We start from the raw sequence: 18,329 nt of genomic DNA, 5'->3' as shown, positions 1-18,329 counted from the left end.
GGCCAATAAAGAACTAAGTGAGTTGGTATAAATAAAACAATTCATGTACTGCTTAACATCTGCAGAATCCAAGGCAAGAGAAGTGACATATAATTCAGCAGGGAACGCAGAAACTGTAGAGAGGATCTTGTGTGCAACCACCGAATCACAACAAATCACCTAATTTTGAATCATCCATAATTTGAAGGAATCCTTGGATCTTTCCCAGCCTAAGAAAAAGGAACAACAATAGCTCGGCACCAAGCATAAGGAAAAGAATTATCCTGCCACATCCAGTTAAAAACAACCAGAAGAATGGCTAGAGAAGCAGGAGAAAGATGGCACAGCATCTCATAGTGGATGTCATCACGTCTGACCGATGAAGAGCAAGTCTGAGTTTCACCAGTGTAAAAGAGCGATTATAATCATAGAGACAACCTGCCCATAAAAAATGAGGCGATCGCTCTACCAAAGTATTGATGGCTAAAAAAGTGAGTGATGAAGCAGAAGTACTAGATGCACAACAAAAGCTTTTGCCAGCCATCAGTAACTGACCATTAGAGAGCAACATTGAAAGGAGAGCAGAAGTATACTGCCCACTAACCTTCTGAATCTTGTCTCATATGATTTTGGAACTGGTTGTGGCAGAGATGTTAGTTGCAAACTTAATCAAAGATTCCTTCTGGTTTTGACGTCTTACCTACTGAGGGTGTGCACAAGTGTGCTAAAAAGCAATGTGGTTTAAAAATGTAGGATACCTACAAAAGTCTTCCATGCTATATAGCAGGCAGCATTAAACCACAGATGAGAATACCATGAAAAACATGTCAAGGGTTTAGGAATATATTGAGCAGCTGCCTGGATAATAGATCCAGTCACTGCTGCCGTGCAGTCGTCTAGCAATGGCTTAAGTTTCAAAAGAGCAGTGAAAGAGAGCAAATTCGCTTCGTCCAGCTTCCACCAAAGCATGTGAGTCGGATGGCATCGACCACGGCCAGTTTGCCTCAAAATGATAGGAAAATGATCACGCCCCGTGGATCACTGTTAATTCTCCAAGAGAAATGAGAGAAAAGTGAAGGGGAGCAGAGAGAGAGAATAACAGCAGGAAACGACTGACTAAATGCATAAAAATAAGTATAAGAACCAGTATCTAAGAGAGACAGGTTGTGATCCGAGAGTATATACTCTACACAACAAACCCTTCCATCAATATCAGCACCGCCCCAAAGGGGATTGTGTCCATTAAAATCCTCCAGGATTTAAAAGGAAAACAGCAACTGTTCACTGAGAGCATCAAGGTCTGATTGATCATAGGTCTTTTCAAATAAGCAGGTAGAGAGAACAAACAGTGATGGTAGAACCCAAGATAATACAGATTGCAAAAATTTACCAACAGTGCTATCCCTCCATTCACTCGCCCATCATAAAACCTGTCATTTTTGTACAAAGAAAACTGAAAGGTGACTGCATCGGCAGGTTTCAGAAACATTCCCTTAAAGGAGAGACACACAGTGTGATAAGAATCAATCAAATCCTCAATGTCATCTGTATTCAAATGAAAACGTCAACAGTACCATTGTATCAAACTCTTGTTACAAATGGCTGCTCATTTTTCTATTCTCGTGACTGAAATCTGCACCCACTATAACTTAATCATTGTTCACCTAGTGAGGTCGTGATTTCAAATCACTGTAATCGAACATGCTCTTCCTTTTAGCAGTGAGAGCGTCGTAATATGACGGTCAATTCCACTATTCACTGACAAAAGAGTAGCCCGAAAGTTGGTAGTGGGTGGTTTTTAAATAAAAAACACAACTAATTTGGACAAGTCTTGGTAATAATCCTGACTTACCCACTCCACATTTTAATGAAGAATGAATAAAATACTTATATCTATTAAACCTCGTATATTGTTGTGAATTATATACTCCAGGTTTTAATAATTGTAAAAAGAATAATTTTAATTCATTTACTTTCACTTTTTTCGTGCTTTGGGAGTTTGACACCAATCTTGGTACAAGTTCTCTTACCTCCAATAAACTATTCTAGATTCTTCTAGTTAAGATGTGCAATTTAATTTTATTCAAATAATATCTGTCATTTCCGCATAATTTCTAGCCTGGTCCACTTCCGTACACCCACTTTTTTCTAGTTCCCTCACTCTACATAATATTTCATCAATAACATAATCTATAGATCTCATAGGTTGCCAAAAGACTTTGCCATACCAGCTAAGAAATACACTTTTTTGTTGAATGTGTAATGGATTTAGTATTATTTTACTATCTATCTATATTTAGAATTGCGTATAACTAGCATTGTTAAATGTGTATTTTGCAAGACCCGTCTGTTATTTAAGTTTGTAGAAGATTCTCGAGAGTAAGGATGAACAATATATGTTTTACAAAAGTACTAGCGTATCTTCGAATGTTGTTGCTAAGTGAACTTTTGAGAATTTCACCTAAAGATTATAACTCGACGCACCAAGAAACAGTTTTAGAATATTGTTGGTCAGCTATAATCAGTGCACTATAAACCTCAGAAGCTATAATTGTGATTAACGCTTATTAATTTGAAAACTACATATATATCACCAGGAACGTTTATAGATTTCGAATATTACAAATTTCAATGAATTAACTTTGGACGTTAGTTTTTCTACAAAGACATTGAACATTTTTTGTCGGAAAATCCTCACGTGTTAAGAAAAGAGCTAGCTAGCATTTCCGTCAAGTGAAGTGTATCTGTATATTAACATAAAAGTAATTTGCGCCTTGTGAACCATCGACAAAGTATTAAGTTCCTGTCTGTAAAACTTCTGCATATAAATTAGAATTAATTCATTCTCCATGAACCAGATAAAAGACTCAGTACTGTTTGTGCTTAACTCCAAACAAACAACCAATCAATTAAATGCCCAATTGATAACTTCTCTTTGATGCAAGAATAATTAATAATTTTGTTTTGGTTTTTTGCTGAGGTTTCAATACTGTGGTAGTTGTATGTTGTTTACAAATTTGCATTTACCTGTCGCAAACAGACTTACATTGGCTACCTACTAATTTGAATAAAAAACTAAAGAGAAAACAATTCCAATAGTAACCTACAGCTCGACTTCTGTATTGGGAAACCTTGCAATATATGTTTCAGAATTCTCTGCTCGGCAAAGAATGTTGCGGATAAGAGGACTATATTAATTAATGTATAAAATAACTTAATTAACACGAAGAGGAGTATTATATAAGTAATCACTCTATTAATTAAAGTACAAAAACTGATTAACACGAATAGGTGTATTGTATTATTAAATCACGCTATTAATTAAAGTACAAAAACTGATTAACACGAATAGGTGTATTGTATTATTAAATCACGCTATTAATTAAAGTGCAAAAACTGATTAACGCGAAGAGGTGTATTATATAATTAAATCACTGTATTAATTAAAGTACAAAACCGATTAACACGAATAGGTGTATTATATTATTAAATCACGCTATTAATTAGAGTACAAAAACTGATTAACACGAAGAGGTGTATTATGTAATTAAATCACTTTCGATGTTTCATTTCTTCAGGTTTTCGTAACGTTCTTTAACAATGATCAGAATATTGTTGTTAAACAATTATTCTAAGATTATCGTAATGATATAAACTATATTACTCTGGAAACATTTCACATAAATAATTTATGTCAAATTAAAAATTAAGGATAAATTCAAAATGTCTAGGTCGTGTTAGCGTTACAACATAACGGCTCATACTGCTCTCTGTTCGTTGGCAAAGAATAGCCCAAGCTCAAGCTTTAGCAACTGGGTATTGTTGACTTCAAAATTAATTTAGGGACTTCGAACAGCAGATAGCCCGGGAGTTGCCTTCCTCAAAATAAACAGGCAAACTGTTTTGTTTTTATTTGCTATAATAGTTACTTAAATAGTAAACGGTTGTAACATTCTGAACATTGTTAAAGAAAACTTATAATAGCTCAAAAAATGGGACATCAAAACTCATTTATAGTTCAATAGAAGACATTAATCAAGATTAAAGTGTTTATCTACATACCATATCAAAATATGAACGAAATAAGTCAGTAGATAACTGAAATATAAGTGATTTAATTGTGCTGCCCTGTCCAGGGATGTTTTAAGGTTCTTGTTGCTCTTTGCATTAAGTACAAAGCTACACAATAGGCTATCTGTGCTCTGCCCCCACGGGTATTGAAACCCGATTTTTAGCATTGTGAGTCCGCAGACATACCGCTGTTGCACTAGAGGCTCGCAAGTATTAAACATGTCAATGCCCACCCGTGACGTCATTCTTCTTTATGTATAAGTCAAGTTTCGTTCACAGATGCTTCTCGAAATTACCGCTGTGTTAATGGTCGAATTCTGCAGCCTCTGTTTACTAAAAAGATCTGAAGATATCGTTTTCTGACAGATGCGAACGTAAGTCAACAGTAAATGGCGTCCGAGCCACATGATATGTGGGAAACAATTTGTAGACCTCCTGTCATTCTGGCCAAATCCCTGGTTTTCAAATCTAGATGATTTTACCTCATCAAACGCACGATTTCCAATCTCAAGAAAGATAATTGGCAGAAGAAGGAGGGAAAGAGATTTGCTGGCCGTAAACATGAAGAGAAATACAGCAAGACTGTCGTGAATTACCAAAACTTGTAGTTGTGTGTAATTAGTTGAAACTACATTAATTTTTGATATACGTTCATACTGCCTGACAACCAACACGTTTTAATAATAAGAATACAGTATTTGTGTGTTTCTTACTTTTAATAAACTTTGATAAAACCGAAGTGACAAAACGTAAGTTGGAATTAAAAAAGTAATTTTTTTTTCAGTTATCAGCAAAGTAAATGTTACATTGCAGGCTGAAGAGTGTAGCACGTAACCAATTTTATTTTACCCCATGATGAAATTTATTTCATGTCAATTGAAATGGTTTTCTAAATCACCCCTGTTTCAATATGACTTGTTTGTTTCCTTCTTTTACCCAAGCTAAACATTAAGCTATTTTTATACTGTCTAGCACGATAAATCTAACTCTGGATTTTAGCGTTACAAGTACATAAACTAAACTTCACGTTTGCCCAAGGAAAGTTTTTTTGGCTGACATATAAGAAAATAATCTGACTTTATCTCAAGTTTTGAATTTTGTCTTAGTATTTTACTGTAATCTAAGAACAACAATCGGACAACAATAATACTCTGAACGTTGATAAAAACCCGTTAAAACAGTTTAAATAAATGGATCGTTTGTTTGAAGTTAAGCATAAAGCTTCACAATAGGCGATAGTGCTCTGTCCAACATGGGCATAGTGACCTGGTATCTAGAGTTGTAAGTCCGAGGACTTGCCGCTGCGCCAATGACGAACAAAGAAAATGGAATATCAAAAGTGATTTAATAAGTTAATGTATCTTTTCATATACTCAGCTTCTACAACAATCCCTGATGAAGCTGCTACAGTCATAAGTAGATTGAAATAAGTCTTTTTTTTTTTTAATCACCCGGACACAGTGGCGGATTTAAGGTTGTGTGGGTCCAGAGGCTAAAACATTTTATAGGCCATACATCCCATGTAATTTTACATAGAATAAAATTATCAATGGGTCCCATTAAGACCAAATGCACTGAGTTGAGTTCACTCTAACCCCTACTCAAATACGCTGCTGTCTGGACAGTAAATATAGCTCTACTTGAAACGCTTTTCTTATTGTTCTGTTCTATTCACAAGTTTCATGAGTACGAGAATTTTTGTTTTGTTCGTTTGTTTTTCACAGAAAGATTTTGGCAAGAAATATAGTAAGTACTTTGTAGAATGTTGTTTGTAACTTTACGTATGGCAACACTCTTTATCAAGTCATTTATCTCTTGTACAAGAATAATCTACGCTTACCAGTAGTCTTCCAGTAGGTCAGTAGTAATTTTATAGACTTAAAATGCTAAAATCCATCGTTTTGTTTTCCACTGTGGTATTACGAGAAAACAAACAAAGTTGCCAGTCAAATATATCAACTATTTAACATACAGGCACTTTTCCCTTTAATAAGAGGCCCAGCATGGCTAGGCGAGTTAAGGCGTACGACTCGTAATCTGAGGGTCGTTGGTTCGAATCACGGTCGCACTAAACATGATCTCCCTCTCAGCCGTGGAGGCGTTATAATGTTACGGTCAATCCAACTATTCGTTGGTAAAAGAGTAGCCCAAGAGTTGGCGGTGGGTGGTGATGACTAGCTGCCTTTCCTCTAGTCTTACACTGCTACATTAGGGACGGCTAGCGCAGATAGCCCTCGGGTAGCTTTGCGCGAAATCCAAAAAACAAACCCTTTAATAAGCAATATGCTGTTGACTAGATATTTTTAGAACCATTGTTTAACGTATGGATTGAAAGTATTAAACAGTTATATGCATTGAAATGAATTAGTGTTTAATTGTATCTTGTCTTTCTTTCTTTGCGCTGAATCTTGATTCTGTACGTTGTCCGTAAAAAGCTATGAACAATATTTAACATTTCTCCACCCACAAGAAATAGAACCTACCTATTTTTAGAAAGAAGGATGTCTCTTGCCACCTATGGTGTCTAACATCTGACCCTATAGTTGATTCTTGAACAAATATACTACAAGTAAATATACCTCGAAAGACAGTTTTTTGCTTTTTCTCGAAAAACAACATAAAACTGTTTTAACATAGAATAATTGTTTACCAATATACCCTATGAAAAGACTAAGTTGAGTGCTGATATTATTTACAATGACAATACCAACGAAGTAATATTCTTAAACTAGTTTTGTTTACTTAAAGTAATCAAAGGATCACTTAGTAAAGGATTCTTTACTAAGAGAAAGACACTAAACTGCTATAAATTCTATACCACACCGAGTAACAGACATGACAGACCCATTTTTTTACTTATCTTGTGTATGAACAAATGTATTTTACTCGCTCGCACAGTAATCATATTTATATAGGTATTTCAATAATATTTATCAATGACGCTACTAAGTTATTCTTGTGAATTATTCAGGTATACACGCCATTTGAAATACAAATAAATAAATATCCAGGTTACTGATATGAGATGGAATTCTGCGAAACTAATGTATCACTGACAAGTGGTAAATAAAGTAGTAAACTGTATGAATGTTTTTGCATGTTGTAAAGAATGTTCCAACCATGATAATATTTATTTGTTCCCCCACAAGGATAAGATACAAATAATCATAAATTTCACCCTTCTATAACATGTTTGAAACGTACGTTTAGTCAGATGTCTTCACGTATATATATATATATATTCCAAGACATTTAATACTACGTAGTATTTGTACTACAGGACTAAATGGTAGTTTTCAGATGTACTTACATTCAACACATAAGTATGAAAGCAACTGTAAAATATAGGTTTTAAGACATGGAAATGATACGTAGAAAATAAATTAAACACAAACAGTAAAAACATTAGTGAACAAACAAACCATATATTTATTTATAGTAATAGCAACATTTTGCTTAATAAACACAAACATTGGATATTGAGTGCATAAGTCCATTTGTGTCTTCTTCTAGTCATGCAGTGGGACAGCGGTAAGTCTTATATTAAAATCCGGCATACAGGCCAAAGTGGTTTTGTTCTTAAACAACGACTAATCAACCAAGCCTATTTCACGCATTGAATATTGTTGGTTAACGGTACAACACTGTTTAAAAATGAGTGACTAAGATATCTGGTGCTGAATGCGACGTAATTAAAACTGATTAATACAAAATTAAGTTGTTCTTAATAAAACACAACATGAAGTATTAAGTAGAAGTCTTAATTGGAATATTTTCCAGGGCATGTTACAGCATAAATGTTTGACTTTATACGAGCATACCAGTCAAAAGAAACCACGAACATGATCAAAAGACAAGTCACTCACATCAAACGCAAATATCTTGGTCTCAAACATTATGGAGCTGCTGAACATTTCTCTCCAATCAAATTATCTCTTTCCTTCCAGTGGCACAGCGGTATATATGCGGACTCACACCGATAGAAACAGGATTCCGTTACCCTTGGTGGACAGAGCACTGATATTCAATTATTTACTTTTGCGCTTAACAACAAACATAATTTTGTATAGAGCATAATACCTACAAAGCATTCCTGTTTGTTTAGATGTACTGGCTCATAAAGACGCAAATTCAGAAAATCGTGTTATTGTAGCGTATTGCAAATATCACTCAGATAAATATCGAAATTCCCATTCATGTTATCCACCTTCTAAAAACATATAGATTTATTCAAGCCCCCATAAAGCTAAAACCATAAGTTCTTCACCTTGAGAACGAATTTAGACGTCTTGAAATTATATTCCCTGATAATGACTACATCAAGAATGGTATAAAGCATGCTCTCTGAACGAAATAACTCTTTCATTGGCATCAATCAACAATCACATAGATAGAAGTAAAGTAGTCTTTCCTTACATATCCAGCTTACGAGAAAAACAGAAAATAATAATATGCATGTTCAATATCGTGTTTATTTTCGAGTGTAACCCTGTTGCACGAGCCACATTTACTAATGTGAAATCATGAACCCCTTCCCCAAACAATTCAGAGGAAACATTATGTACAGCATCAAATGCGAGTGTAAGAGATAGTACATAGAAGAAATATATTGACCACTACAAGTGAGAATCACAGTTCATCAACGAGACATCAAGAATTGTGTTACACAAGTACCAGCAACAGCTAGCCAGGATTGGGAGAATGACAATGATATAGACCTAACAGAACAAAAACGACAAACAAATATGAAAACATCTAAAGCAGGAAAACCAAAGAAGCCGTTACAATCCAGGTACTAAACGGTATGAACAATAACACCATGAGGAAAGGATTTTTCACTTTCCCAAACTTGGGTGTTCATGAATAGGATTATCCCCCTTCGCGCAGCACACGTATGTGTTATAGCGATTTTAAGAGATTTAATGCTTAAAATGTCTACGTTTTTTAGTGTTTATTGATTGGGAGATGCGGTGACTATTTGTCACAAAAATCATCAATCGTCCGGACGGAGTTAGCAAAGCGAGAGTCGAAGTCAGATCCGAGTAGATGATAGTTGGCAAATTATAAGAAGCGAGTCGGAAGTGTTCAAACGAACTATCAATCCAAAGTCGGAAGTGTTCAAACGAACTATCAATCCAAAGTCGGAAGTGTTCAGACGAACTATCAATCCAAAAGACCCCTTAAAGGGACCACCTGGTGATTGGGACTATAAATCCAATGCCATGGCTGGGATGTAAAATCCAAATGAGCCAGTAAATTAAATGTGGGGGAAAAAGGGAGAGCCCCGAGAAAACCCACTTTCACAGGACTGGCGCCGAATATCCTACTTGTTCTGTGCCCAGAGCTAAGCTGTAAACAAACATATTAATATCTTAATATTAACCCTCGAGAGTGTTTAGTGTGGTATCATGCTTAGATATGCATTGTAAAGTGATGTTGTTTAATATGGTGCTCTTGTTAATGTGTGAAATGTAGCAGTCAGGGAGTTTCTTTTCTCTACTTTTTTTATAGTAATTAAATGCTAGGAAAGTTAGTCTTTCACTACTTCTTTTAGTGTTACCTAATCTATGTACATAATTTTCCGTAGTGAATTTGGGAAGCTTTAATGCTAACCTAAGGGTTCTATTTTGTTTTATCTGGATCTTATTCTTAATTATTTTTGAACAGTTAAAAGTGGTTGGACATCGTATTCTATTAAGGGCGAATATGTGTGTGTGTGTTTTCCTTATAGCAAAGCCACATCGGGTTATCTGCTGAGTCCACCAGAGGACGAATATATGCTGACTAAAGTTTAATAAGTGTTTAAGGTTTGCATACTTTATTCTCTTCTGCAATGATGTTTAGGTGAACTATTCGTTTGCTTATAGATTTGTTTATGGGTCTGAAATGTTCAGCCCATGTGAAGCAGCTGTCAAAGATTATACGAAGAAACGTGGCTGAGGGGCAAATTTTTATTTCATTGTTATTGAGTTTAATTTTTGTTTTTCAAACATTTTTAAAATGTTTATTTACACTACGCCGAAAAATGACACCTGTTGTTTTAAGTGCATTTAGAGTTACTCTCTACTCATTACATCATCTGATAATGGTCTCCAAAGCATTTCGAATCCTAGTGGCAGCTATAAGAGGGCTTCGTGAGGTGCTTCACACAGCAATATCATCTGCCTACTGTGAGAAATGTGTGTATGGCAGCGTCGGGAAAATATGTTGCTGACAAAAAGGATATATAATAGTGGAAACAGGACTGATTCTTGTGGAACACTGGCAGAGGTGTTAAAGGTTTTGAATAAAGTGTTCTTAACTTTGACTGCAGTTGTTCCATCTGTAAGAACGTTGGATATCCATTTAAGGATTACATGACTAATATTCATTTCATGTAAACGATATCTGAAGGCATTGTACCACACAGAACAAATGTTTTTTTTAACATCAAGAAAAACGGCGATGGTAGCTTGATTATTATTAAAGGATCTGTAGATGGATTCTGTTAATCTTGTTAGATGGTCTACTGTTTCTCTGTTTTTCTGAGATTCGTTCTGAATGTTGAGGATAAGATTGTTATTAACAGTAGTAGTCTGTTTATGATAATACGTTCTTATAGTTTGCCTAGGCAGCTGATGAGACTGATAGGTCTGAAATTATCAGGGTTTGAATTGTTAGTATTTGATTTGGGAATTGCTGTGATTATTGCTTTCTTCTATTAGTCTGGGTAATAACCTGAAAGAAGCGACAGATTCATTACGTTTTGTTGGTGGACCAGTAGATTAGGTGATGCATTTTATAAAGACAATGTTGCGGATACCGTCATGTAGCGGAGCAGAATATTTAAGTGATTTAATGTTCATGTTGATGGACATTTTTGTATTAAAACAATATTCAATTTATTTCAGTGATGAACATGTGTTAATGTTGACTGGAAATTCTGAATAAAACATGTCAGGGTTGGAGATAATGTGAGTGTTCACTTCTTGTTTGAGTTGTGCGTCAAACTCAAGGGAATCTGTGTTAGAAAAGGAGACTTAGAAATGGTCGGCTAACAGTTCTGCTTTGTCTGTGTCTGTTTTGGCAGTACTATTGTATTTAATGTGATGGAATCATTTCTTTCTCCTCAGGCGTCTTCGTTCAAAAATTAGGTTGTGTATTTTCGGATTAAGTTTCCAATGTTGTATTATGTTGGCCTTGTTTGCAGTGGGGGTAGTCAATTTCGTTGCTTGTGTTAATGCATGGGTGATTTTTATCTGCATAGTTATCTAAGTCTTTTAGTTGTTTGCTGTGGTGGCAGGGTTAGGTAAAATGTTATGTAAGAGCTGTTAAATCTATCCCAGTCCGTTTTAATGTAACTGAATACTGGTGGGAGATTAGAACGAATTTCTATTTGTTGAATTGTGAACGAAATGGGAAAGTGGCCGCTGGACACAGCAGGGTGTACTCTAAAGTTCCGGGAGTAAGGAAGTAAAGTGTCAGGAATTACGGTAGTGTATGGGGTGATTAATGTAAATGACATGTATGTTTTTATTTTCTACTAAAGTGTGAAAGGCTATTCCCATGCCTGTAGTGCGGCAGCAATGAAAATCTGTATGCGGGGCGTTGAAATCGCCAATAAGAATGGGTTTAGCTAAGAGTGAGACAGAGTGTCTGGTGTTAAGCCTCATGTTGCAGAGTATGCTTTTATTTATGTGGAACAGGTGTCTGTTTCTAATGCAGTGTAATATGTGTTTTTTTTAAATATACGGCGAAGCCTCTTGTTTCGTCCGTTTTGGGACGTATGAAATATTTGTAATTCTTTATGTTTATCTTAGTGATTTGTTTGGCTAAGTTTTCGGAAATTATGATGACATCTGCATTGACATTGCTGTCTAGGTTGCATATTTCAAGTTTCTTGTTATTTAAATCTCCTTGACAACTGGCATGTAGAATTTTTAATAACACTCCTGAGTTGTAGCTTTTTGCTATAGTGTGTATTGAAGTATTGAAGATCGGAGAATGGCCAGTGGGCTAACAGATGGGCAAAGTGTATCTCTTTATAGGAAGGTCGATACGTTGTTTTCTGCTTATCAATAAAAGGGTTAATACCCATACCAGCCGTTCTGAACTGCATTTTTATATCAAGTGGGTTTCTCTGCACATTTTATAACTGGACCAACTTTTGGTAGTCTTCTTATTACTTTTAGAGCTATTGGCGGAAATAATTTGCGTAGTTCTACAGCGATTTGTGGTTGTCTGAAGGTGCTGGGACACCTTCAACAATTAGTGCAGGTACGTGGGAAGATTTCATGTTTTTTTTGTTTATATGCAGTGAGTATTGTGCTATTAGCTTGAGTAGATACGCTACTTTTTTCACTTTAGGCAGGCGACATACTCACAGTTGGGCTCATCGATTTCTTTTTCCTTGTTTTTTGTTTGACCATGGTGAAACCTTCATTGTTCTCGGTTCTAGGTTTGACTCGGAGAACGACGGGGCTAACAAGTAGCAAAGCCGTGTTGGAGGGTGAACAGTCTGTAACGGCATTTTCTTCATCCTTGGTCAGGAGGTTGCGGATCTCAGCAATACTAAGAGCTATACCGGCGGAGTGGGTTGTGATCTTCGACGCTGATCCGCTTAGATGGTTCTTCATGACCCTGATAAGGGCTGGGGATTGCCCTCTAAAGAGATACGGTTAAAAAAGTTAAGGCGAATTCATTCGCTGGTATCGGGCGTCTTTACTTAGACTCTAGCTGTGCTTTCTTGACTCTTAGTTAAAACGACTGGTCTTGACTTGACTATTACTACTTTCGCACACTATGCTTACTAGACTATCACTTAAGACGTCTTGACTCTCTGCTGACTGTCTTCTCTCTTAACAACAACCACTTAATACGACAGGGGTCTTGCAGTATAACAAAAGGTGATGTGATTTATTGTTTACTTTAATATATTACACGTCAAGTGTTTACATACATCTTAGGTGATAAATTTGTTTCCTAATATCGTGATATCTGATGCTACAAGTTATCTCAGCGATACGTACAGAGAAAGGTGTGTCGAGAACCTGATCATTTTGAGGGTTTCGGATTGTTATATTTTCCTAAAGGCTATGTTTATGTCATTGACAGCATATAAAGCTTTATTGTTTGTTTGTTTTGGAATTTCGCACAAAGCTACTCGAGGGCTATCTGTGCTAGCCGTCCCTAATTTAGCAGTGTAAGACTAGAGGGAAGGCAACTAGTCATCACCACCCACCGCCAACACTTGGGCTACTCTCTTACCAATGAATAGTGGGATTGACCGTCACATTATAACGCCCCCACGGCTGGGAGGGCGAGCACGTTTGGCGCGACGCGGGCGCGAACCCGCGACCCTCGGATTACGAGTCGCGCGCCTTACGCGCTAGGCCATGCCAGGCCCCACCACATGTGTCATAAATTGCAAAACACACACACACATACATAGAGTTCAATATAGCAAGCTTATAAGGAATGGCAGAAAATGACTTTTTACATCGTAAGGTAGTAAAGAAAAACTTGACATGTTTATCCCAGTGGTATTACCATATAAATTATGTAATTCATTTTAATTTATCGCGCTGTGTTAGAGTAAAACAACCTTGCAACACTTCAGCGTGTCTGGTATATACCAACCAATCGAGAAGACGCATGCCACATGTCAGGTTTTGTATAGAGCCAGATTCTTTATAGTAGGTGTCTGTAACTTGTTGACAATAAATGTCAACAATAAGTGGACAGTACACAATCATTTGTTTCAAAACAATATATATTCAAAATAAGTGAAAGATATATACAAAATTTGTTACACTATTCGTTATTACAATTGTATTCAAAGCTTTAAATAACTGTATGTTTTTTTTTCTTTTTTCGTCTAACTACTACAGGCAGGTTTACTTATTTCAAAACATCCTTTAATAAGAAAAATTATTCTCTTCCACTCTGTTATTAGAATAAGATTATGATACTCTCTTTAAAATTGAGCATTAGAGCTAAACTCACATTCAGTCAAACTTCACTTTCATTAATTTACTTACTTCCACTAATTTGGTCGCCTATGCATATGTACTATTCGACTAAGACCAAGAACTTCCTACAAACTACAATACGTTATGATGTACAATATTCACTTAACTTAACGAGAAAAATTCAAAACGTTCAAGTAACGTAGAACCAATTCACAACAACTAAACTACACAATAAAAGATTCGCAGATAGTTACGCAAGCAAACCTATAATAAATTGTCACTTCTAAAAATACTAAACTTGACACTCGCACTTTATAAGTATCCAAGCCATAACTCTCATATTAAATTTAAATGAAACAAATGTGTATATCTACCAACACAACACAAAGTCAAGCAGATTTATGTATAAGATCGCAATTTTGTTCAATTTTTTTTTACAGGGAAACATCCACCAATATTCGCCACAAAACTTGATCTGTCTATTTCTTAGAGTCTCTGTTCATCAATTATAGCTTAATTAAATTCTAAACTTCCATTAAATGTTTGGTTACAACCCAAATTCCGAAATTTGAGCATAAAAGCAATTACTCATCTAAGCCTAATGTTCATTCAGGTTGTTATATATATATACATATATAATATGCATATAATGGTATATTAGGGACATCAAACAATAACATTTTGAGGTATACTATTAAATATTCTAGAAATCAATATTATTGTTACCTGTAATTAAAGTTTTTAATGTCTTTAAAAATTGTGCCAAATTCTCATAATGATATGATTATTATGGGAATAGGACGAAAAAATTGAATAACAATAACAAGAATAAGATAAACTCAAGCAAAAGTGACGGGAACGTTTTCTATTGTCCGTGTGTCCCTGAATTTTTATATAAAAGTCAGCTACCTTAACTTTGTACCTAGCAAATTTTGCAGTCTGCTGATGAAGATAGATAAACTTTTATTATATATCTGGCTGTGATGTACATCACTAAACAGATCGATAACTCATTGAAAAAACATTTCACAAACGTTCCACCACCAAAAATTCTTTCAGTTATCAATTTTTCAATCAATCAAATGTCCTGACTCCCTGTTATTTTTGCCTTCGGGACAGTCACCGCAGCACACTACAACAGGAAGCACTGGCCACAAAAAACCTAGTTCTCTGTGGGTAGGCACTAGTGGACCTCCAGAAGGTGTTGTTCCCACCGTTGCACATAATATTTAGTCTTATGGAATAATTTGTCACAGCTCTTGATAAGGAGTTTGCAGCCTTCAAGACTTCTTCCTTAAGCTATCTGATGCAAAGGTCAAAGCTGGTGTCTTCGTTGGACCATAAATAAAGAAGATCCTGGAGTGCACAGAATACCCCAAGAAGCTCAGTAGGGAGAAAAAAGCTTGGGGCAGCTTCGCCGCAGTAGTTCGGGGCTTCATGGGCAATCACAAGGCCGAAAATTATGTGGAACTTGTTGAGGGTCTGTTGAAGAACTATGGCAAAATGGGCTTCAGGATGTCCCTGAAAGTCCATATCCTTGACGCTCATCTTGATAAATTCAAGGAGAACATGAAAGTATACTCAGAGAAGAAAAGAGAGCACTTCCAGCAGGATATACTGGACTTTGAGCACCGCTACCAAGAAGCATATAACGAAAACATGATGGGAGACTATATTTGGGGGCTGATACGTGAAATTTATTTACATTACAATCGCAAATCTCGAAAAACTACTCACTTCTAAACATCTTTTATGTAACTTTAGTATAAATACATGCAAATCTTGATTCAGATGTTGTTTTATTCAGATCTTATGTAAATGAAAATGTGCAAATTTGCCCGTTTTTACATAGGAAAAAGGTTAATTTCTAAATTTCATTATACAAGTCACAAAAGCAAAGTTTGAAAGGAATAATGGCCATTTTCTATACTTTTACAATATAAGCAATTAAGAAATAACACATACTATCCAGGAACAAAATTTAAGTTACATAGTGTAATTCATTTTAATAAATTGTTTATAAACAAGCTTTATCTGCAACCATATTTTGGTATCTTATATTCAATATTTCTTGACCAGATATACTACAAAGGTTGCCTTGGAATAACTTATATTTAATATGGAATAAATTCATAGATAAAAATAAAAAGTACAATCGCTTCAGATATGCGTACCATATTGAAAGACATAAGAAATAAAATAAATTGTTCAATCTAATCAATATCATTTTTCGCAGTTTGGGTGAACCTGATAAAAAAACTAAAACATTTCGGTTTTATCGTGCGTGTACTATTTGAGACGATCCCTTGTTTACAACTCCTACATCGTTTCGCAAATTGCAACTGGGGTAATCATTTCTGTGCTCAACAAGCACTGGTATTTTCCAGGTGGTGTTTTCCAGTTATATTCATGTGCTGGTTGGAATGTCTGGTATTGAAGTAACTGATAAGTGAGAAACAGTCAAACGTTCAGCGTTATTTTATAACTAACTACAAATATGGACACTTATGGACATTTCTTTAATTTACAATAATACACAAATTTGAAATATATCCTTCTGAAACAACGCATTTTCAGCGCCGTTAACGCAGTACCACCTTTTGATATAATACATATATATAGAAAAAGAATCAAGAGAAGTTTATATATATATATATTACAAACAGAATAGAAATGTAAAGGCGTATTACAGCAAGCCTTTCCTAATGATATTGTTTTATGAATTGTTAACAACAGCTACAGGACGACGAAAATAAACTTTCAAAGGAACCTAAAAGCAAGGTAATTTTCGTTGACAATAAAAGTGTCATTGTTCCTAACAGGATTATAATTTTTTACTGAAGTATTATACAATTATTTCAAGTACAAAGTATCTAGGTATTTATTGTTTTAGAACAAGTATTTAAAAATGTAGTCACGATACTAAATAAAACCTTGGAGGAATCAGGAAACTGTCTAAAGAAGGTTTATTTGGTCTATTAAGTGGCCTAAGTATGGGAATCCCATGTCACCAGTTCTAGCCGACATTTTTATGACATAGACTGAATCTCAAGCAGGTTTATTTGTAGTTGAAAATAAAGCTAAATAATAGACTATCTGTGCTCTGCCCATCACGGGTATCGAAACTCGATTTCTAACGTTGTCAAAGAAGAAGGATTTACTGGAAATGTTGTTTGCCATTAAAGTCATTCTAAATGTCACACTATCGCATATAACTAATTCTGTATAATTTTCACAATTTTATGAAACGTGTTTCTTTAACAGTTTGAGCCACATGTCAGAAGTGTGTATTTTAGAGTCGTGATATCAAATGCAATAGTTCTCTCTAAAATGAAAATGAAAAATCCTGAATTATATTTGAGCACTGCTTAACATCTCTGCTAATTTTTATTTTCTTTATGAAGTCACACGTATTTTATATTTAGTTCAGATGGTTACAAGCACATTAAACAAGCTTTTTATGCTAAACGTGTAAACTGTAAGTAAAAGTTTTAATTCCTTCTGGTTTAGTATTGTTTGCTTGTATATATATACAAATTAATAATATTGAATAATTTGTTGTTTTTAGCTTATGTAAGCCTTATACACGATTAAAATGTTAACAGTGTTATAAACGTCATCAAACCCACATAACTCCTAGATTATACTTAAGCATTAATAATCAAGTTCTGTAACAAAGATATTTGCATTCATACTAGTCACACTTACAATAGTCTTTAAATTATACTCAAGCCTTGATTATTAACCAAACCCATTATTCATTATAAATTACTTATTGTTTTGTTGGATCGACTTACCTGATACAAGTTGCTGTGTTTGCTGAGACACGTGGCAGATGGTTTCATACGATGATGAACCTGTATTATTTAAATGAGCTAAACTTACTTCGTCATTATATGATCTTGAATTCGAACAATGCATTTTTAGTATTTGGCAATTGTAATCGTTTTTGGTTTTAAATTATAATATAAAGATTTCATGTATTCTCTTTTTATGATTGGTCTTGACAAAACGCGGAACAGCACTTGTATGTGTTTGCAACGTTGATCTGATGCGCTTTCATGTCAAGTGCATCACGTGTCTAACATTTTCAGAAGTAACTTATTATGATACAGCTGTTTTATAACATTTTATTATTTCGAAAATGGTGCGTATATAAAGGTTTACTTATGGTGTTTTATTATTATAGGAATGTGCTTCTTTACTATAATTAATACTCATGATACTTTGTTGTTTATTGTTATTTTAAAAGTGCCCCCCCAGTGGCACAGTAGAATGTCTGCGGACTTACAATGCTAGAATGTGGGTTTAGATACATGCGGTGGGCAG

At 35.1% G+C, this 18,329-nt stretch overlaps 1 protein-coding gene across 1 annotated transcript in view; it reads right to left on the bottom strand.

The window, feature by feature from the left end:
* LOC143239119 (synaptic vesicle 2-related protein-like) overlaps positions 1 to 18,047 on the bottom strand; it is a 55,459-nt gene extending 37,412 nt beyond the window's left edge. Inside the window, exon 1 of the mRNA XM_076479959.1 lies at positions 17,798 to 18,047. Coding sequence (XP_076336074.1) covers positions 17,798 to 17,921 — 124 coding nt within the window. The 5' untranslated portion in view covers positions 17,922 to 18,047. The remainder of the gene's footprint in view (positions 1 to 17,797) is intronic.
* Between the last annotated feature and the right edge of the window lie 282 nt (positions 18,048 to 18,329).

Source organism: Tachypleus tridentatus, chromosome 13 (genome assembly GCF_004210375.1).
Source record: "Tachypleus tridentatus isolate NWPU-2018 chromosome 13, ASM421037v1, whole genome shotgun sequence".
NCBI classification, from domain to species: domain Eukaryota; kingdom Metazoa; phylum Arthropoda; class Merostomata; order Xiphosura; family Limulidae; genus Tachypleus; species Tachypleus tridentatus.
The sequence above is the reverse complement of the archived record's forward strand: the minus strand, read 5'-3'. Positions and strand labels throughout refer to the sequence as shown.